We start from the raw sequence: 6,234 nt of genomic DNA on the forward strand, positions 1-6,234 counted from the left end.
CTGCTGGCTCATGTTCCCATGGACCAGGATCCCAGGTTCTGCAGCTTCTCTCCAGCCTTTTGTTCCCCTGTCTTTACACACAGCCAGGGTTGTCCCAGGTGCAGAATGTGGCACTTTCCCTTGATGAGCTTCATATGGTTAATACCTGCTTTAAAGAAAACACAACCCAAACCCTGAATTTTTGGTGATGAATAATGTACAATAAAGTGTTATGAGTTGCTCTAATGCTTAGGTCTTTCATAAAGACAGTAATTTTAATCTATTGTACAGTTTTGGTTTCTATCCCATTTGTTGAATGTTGCATTTTTCTTTGGCTTTTTTATCTGTGTAAAAGCTATAAACAAATGTCTTTAAATCAAGAGGTAGATCTCAAATAATCTTCTATTATATAAACTCACTACAGGTTAATAATTCTTGCTTCCTTTCAGTGAAGAAATATAAGGTGTAATGTTATTGTTCATACTGACAACTGAAGTGTAATGTTTTTACTCAGGATGGATCTTGGAAAATGTTTGATGTATAGTTTGGTGTTTGGGGACTAAGTCACTGCCCTCCTTATGACATCCTTAACCACGTCCTTGCCATCAGTGAGGCCACACTTGGGGTGCTGGCTCCACTTCTGGGCTTCCCAGTACAGGAGAGGCACAGATATACCTGAAGGCTTTTTATGTTTTTCTTTTTCCTTTTTTTTTCCTCTCTTGATGAACTCTGGCTGACTGATTACATGAAGGAAGACTGTAAAAATTAGTTTCAAGATACAAATATTTTACATAAGCTGGAAGGTTGGGTTTTGGTCTTTTTTTCATGCTGATTACAGTGGCATCAAAGACTAACTAATGCTATTGCTATTTGTTACCACTAAAAGAACCATATCATTTTTTCTTGGTTTTCTCCTTTTGACTTAGTTTTGGGCTACTGATTTCATGAGGGTGCTAGTTATGATTAGTGAAGTTCTAGCACTGATATTGCTTTCTTCTCCAAGTATATCTAATAGTGTGTATGAATTTTTCTTACATTTTTTAACAATTATGGCTGGACTTCAGAGTACTGTGTTGGGCTAATAACTATAGGTTGCTTAATTTATCAGGGAGAAAAAAAGACTGCATGTAATAAAGCACTTGTGAGGTTCCTGTGAGACAATGACAGATAATCTCTGTGCAGCCTGTGTGTTTTACTGGGAAGGGAGGACAAAACTGGGGCTTTTGGTTTCCTGTAGCAGCAGATTTGTAGGTTTTTTTTTGTTTGCCTAGAGGAGAGAGCCCAAACTCTTAGTGAAATAGAGATGAGGCAATGTGTAAAGTAAATACAGCTGTTCAGTGATTTGCAGGTAACGGGAATGTTTCTGCATTCCCTGCTTGGCCTTCGTAGGGAAGTGGAAGTAAAGTTCTGTCTCTTTCTGTTAACAGCCTAAAATGACTCTGTGAATTCAGTGGAATAAATGGCGTCCAAAGTAACTGATGCTATAGTTTGGTACCAGAAAAAGGTAAGATTTCTGTTTGTTTTTATGGTGGCCTATTATGTTTATGTGTTAATATAACAAATATAAATTACTTATGCGTTACTTGTTAGCATTGTATGAGAGTGAGTAGCTTGAAACTTTTCTTCCATAGGTAAATAAGTATTTTGTGACATGAAATAGCTTTTAGTCTATAGCTAAGTCTGTAGTATTAAGTCTATAGCTTTTAGTCTATAGTCTTCTAGCTGAAAACTCCTTACTCCCTTGGTTACTTGTGCTCTGCAAAAAACCAAATTTTGTATTCTCAGTAGAGTATTAATTAATGTACAAGAGAATGTTGTTTCTATAGCACAGAAAAGAATCCTTGTATTTAAGTAGAAAGTAAGAATTGAAACAAATTATCTGTCAGTAACAAAAATCCTGTATAATACCTACCCAAAAGAGAGAGTCTTGGCTCTGGGGTTTAATTAGTTTCCGTGAGTTAGTGTTTTCCTTGGGTCTATAGCTGTCTTTTGGAGAGGGAGCATCTTGTCCTTAAGCAAATAATGCAGTGGTCTTCAAAACAGAAATTCTGGTTAGCTTCTATCAAAGCAACAGTTGCTTTCTAGAAATGAGGTAATACAGGTCTGCTTTGTTGAAGTCTTTACAACAGTGAATTAAATGTACAGTTGAAAGAGCAGAAAAATTAATTTTGCTGACTTAATCTATACCAATCATTCAATTATGTATTAAAAACTTGAAAATAATTCACAGTTTAATGATGATTTTTTTTTTTTTTACCATATACTCTGATTTGGAAAATGACTTGTGAAAGATCTAATGTAATGAAATTCAGTGGAGGATCTCATGGAGGGGGAAAGTGATGTTGATTTTACCTGCTTCTACTCATTCTCTCCTACACTTAATTCACTCACTGTGTAGAGATATCAGAGTACTGATATCCAAACGCCAAGAAGTGTTTGTATTTGGTCTGGCCAGGATCCCTTTGTGCAGTGCAAGAGATGCTGGGTGTCAGATCCTCATCCTGTCTCTGAGGTTGTTTTTGTTGGTGATGATGCACCGTCTATCCTTTGGACAGGTCTTTCATGATATTCAGCTTTACATATAGATGGTCCTTTGATGCAATAAAGAGCCTGTTGTCTCTGTAAATCTTAAGTGAAGTTCATGTTTGTTGTCTGGTTGGTTCTGGGTTTTTTTTCAAACACATGTGTTTCCTGTTGGTCATACAGTAAAAGGAATGGCACATTTGATATGCTTCAACTTTCCATCCTCCTGATGTTAGGAAGGCAGGATGAGTCACTGAGGTGTGATTTTACAGAGGGCAGACCTTCTGATCTTGATATAAACCAGCCATTCATCAGTTTTACTTTTCCCAGAACATTGCTCCTAACAGCATTACTTGTTATCAGTACAGGTCATTCTTTTAACCCTTGCTCTGTCGTTTTTTTCCAATGATTTCACACACATCTCAATTTTCTTGGTTCATAGTAAAACCAGCATTTCTGTGGTGAATCTCTGTAGGCGTTTACAGAGATCTGCTTGGCCAGGAATTGCACAGTTGCCTTTATGGCAAGGAGTTGTGGTGAGGTGGCTTTTGTTACAAGAGGGATAAGATCATGTATAAACCAGGTGTTGGTCTTCTCCCTGGTGTGAACAAAATTGAATTGCAATCCACACGTGGACTGGGATCTGCCAAAGGAGCAAGTTATGTTGCTTTAGTATGAGGAAGTGTAATATTTTGAGACAAATGGCTGTATTGTAGAAAAGTTGCAGATGTTCATGTGAATTAGACTGTAATTTCTTAGGTACCACAAATTCAGGGTTCTCCTGGATCTGGCTGATAACCCCAAAGAGTTTTCTCTCTCTCTCTAGTGTGGTGTGTGCTGTCTGTTCCTGGGAGTATCCTGACTCTTTCACCTTTGCCCTTGATTTTGCTTATTTATTTGTTTAAATCGCTTACATGGCACAGTATTTTTTACCCATGGATTTGTTATTTAAACCAAAGATTTCAATTTGGGGAACAGAAAGAGTTGTGCTAGTGTTTAGTTGATACCAGACTTTCTTTTTTGGTCCTTGCTTATGACGTCAAGATACTGAACTGTAAGACCTGTTGTTTGCTTCCCGTTTTAAATTTCAATTTCAGTTTTTATTGTAGTTGTCAGGGCTGTCTCACTGGTTAGATCTGCTGACTCATTACACCTATAACTGGAATTGAAAGTGGGGAGGGATCAGAATGTAGCACATTCCAGCAGTAGAAGTTTGTTCCTGGGGCAAGAGAGAGCCAGGGCTGCAGTCAGTATTGATCAAATTGATATTACTCACCTCTTTGATGAAATGAGAAAAAATAAGCTGTTGTTCTGGGGAGGTGTTTTCAGAGGAATAAATTGGTATATGAATGCCTTGAAAAAGAAAGTTCACTTCTGGTATTTCTAGTTATAGATGACTAAGAAGCATTTGAGTAGGTTGGGGCTGTGTAAGAAATACTGAGCAGATAACTTACTCCTTGTCTTTCTTAGTTTTCAGTTTTAATGTATTTAAAAATATATTTATTTCATGTGTCTCTCTACTGAGTCTCCAAGGTCTGTTGGTTTCTCAGGAGACATTTTTATATCTCTTCAACGGAAAGAGTTAAGCAATTGAGCTCTTCCAACCCTACTTAAGGCAAGTTTTGCAAACAGCAAGTTTACTCATGACTCATAGTATTGTCTGAAATTGAGCTCCTTACACCAGGATGATTTAGTAATACCCTTAATTGTTTAAAAGGTCAGACCTTTTATTATGTAAACATGTTTTTCTGTTTTCACAATGGATTTACTCTGCTTTTAGTGTACTGGAGCTCCTGATTACTGCCTCGTAAAGTACAGTAATCAATTCTGAATTAAGTTTGGTTGTAAGATTTCAGAGTGGTATTACAACAGCTTGTTATTTGAGATACAAGGTTGCAAGGACAGAGTTTTAGTGCTTCCAGTGCATTTCCCAGCCAGCACAAATACTTTTGCAAGGCATGAAATAGGTTGACTCAGTAGACTAGATACAGGTTGACTCAGTAGAAATTAAAATAAAGGAAACCTCTGCTGTATTTCTTGGTGCACTGGGGAGTACAGTGCTGAGATATGTGTGACAAAGGGTTTGCCTGGCTTGTTTTCAGCCCTTGGAGCTGCCCTGCTTCTTGCAATAAAAGGGAGTGGCAGGAGTGTCTGCATGGCTCTCTGGAAGGGTTCCAGACAGCCTCTCACATAGATGCATCTCTTGGTTAATATCCTTAGGATTATGTGTATGTACCACAATACTGAAATTGCTTCAGCTTGGTGATGGATTATTTTGTGGAGAAAGCCATCATACTGTTTCCTGTGGAAAAAATCTTACACCCCACATTTATTGAAAACAATTTCAGTATCTGGTGGCATAACTTTTGTGTGATGCTGATACTATATATGTACTTGAAGTATTTATTGCCTGAATGACAGTAACTGATGTTAAAAATAATAAAATTATGAATAATTTAAAATATTGCTTGTAACTTTTTGCATTAATTTCTTAAAATACTTTCAAGTTTTACAGATAATAATAGAGGGAATTTTGGTCTGGTTTCCCCTTTTGGAGAAGATATGTAAGTTTACCTTAATGACTTTCTGATTTTCAATCCTTACAGAAGCCTTGCTGCTAAAATGGGAAACTCTTTCTCCTGCAATATTACCAACAAATTTGTACAGTTATGTTGTTCCTTCTCTTGGGGATGGTTGTAGGGGAAGGCAGAATGAAACTTATTGAATTGAGGCTGAATCCTGCACCTGATTGCATACCATTTAACTTTGCCAATGCAGCTTTCTGCTGCTCTGGGTGTCCCTTGGGTACATCTGTTAAAGGGCACAATAAAACAAATGAGATGTTTTCTCTCTCATGGCTTTAAAGGGCAAAATTAGAGTTCTAATGGCATTACTTTAAGATCTTAATATTCAGTGTTTTACAGCTCATCAGTCCAAGATTATATTTGCCTATTTAGATTCATAGAATGGCCTGGGTTGGAAGGGACCTGAAAAATTAATCATTTTCCAACCCCCCAGCCATGGTCAGGGACATCTTCCACTAGAGCAGCTTGCAACTTGGAGCACTTGCTAGTGAGGACCAAGGCAAAAATATGAATACCTCAAACTTCTCCATGTCCCTGGTAACCAGCTCTCCTGTTTCTCTCCACAGAGGGCCCACATTATTCCTAGCATTCTTTCTGTCATCAGCAAACCTGTAGAAGCTTGTTTGTGTTGCCCTTGAGGTCCCTGCCCACGTTTAACTCCATCAGTGCTTTAACTTTCCTAACCTGGTCCCTGTATTAAGTTAATAAAGTAGGAGTTAAGTGATGATTATATCCTACCTTGAAACCAGCTGATTTCCTTTTTGGCACTGAATACACGATACGTTATTCACCCTGGCACCAAAGGCAGATTTGGCCAAATGGACAGGCTGTATGGCTATTTTACCTAAAACTTTGGATGCTGAAACTGCATTGATTTGAAAACATCTGACTTCAAGTGCTGAAACCTGACGAATGTTGGAGCTGGTATTTGTCAGAGCATGGAGGAAGAAAATGTGTGTTCAGATAGAGTTTCCTTCCACATGTGGTACTCATGTAGTGGGGATTTACTTTCATTGCCTTGTTTGGTGAGGCAAAACTCTGGTTTCTGAATCTGAGAACTCTGAATTCTGAATGTGCAAAAGAGAACTGCAGCAGGAGTTGTGGTTGAATGAAGCAGACTTGCATTTTGCCTGCCTGCAGGCTCCCA

At 38.1% G+C, this 6,234-nt stretch overlaps 1 protein-coding gene across 1 annotated transcript in view; it reads left to right on the top strand.

Annotated features, from left to right (window-relative positions):
* Positions 1 to 1,317: 1,317 nt before the first annotated feature.
* Positions 1,318 to 6,234, top strand: part of PHTF2 (putative homeodomain transcription factor 2) — a 46,478-nt gene continuing 41,561 nt past the window's right edge. Inside the window, exon 1 of the mRNA XM_031059026.1 lies at positions 1,318 to 1,483. Within this exon, the coding sequence (XP_030914886.1) occupies positions 1,439 to 1,483 (45 nt within the window). The 5' untranslated portion in view covers positions 1,318 to 1,438. The remainder of the gene's footprint in view (positions 1,484 to 6,234) is intronic.

The sequence above is a fragment of the Geospiza fortis genome, unplaced genomic scaffold (assembly GCF_000277835.1).
Source record: "Geospiza fortis unplaced genomic scaffold, GeoFor_1.0 scaffold424, whole genome shotgun sequence".
NCBI lineage: Eukaryota > Metazoa > Chordata > Aves > Passeriformes > Thraupidae > Geospiza > Geospiza fortis.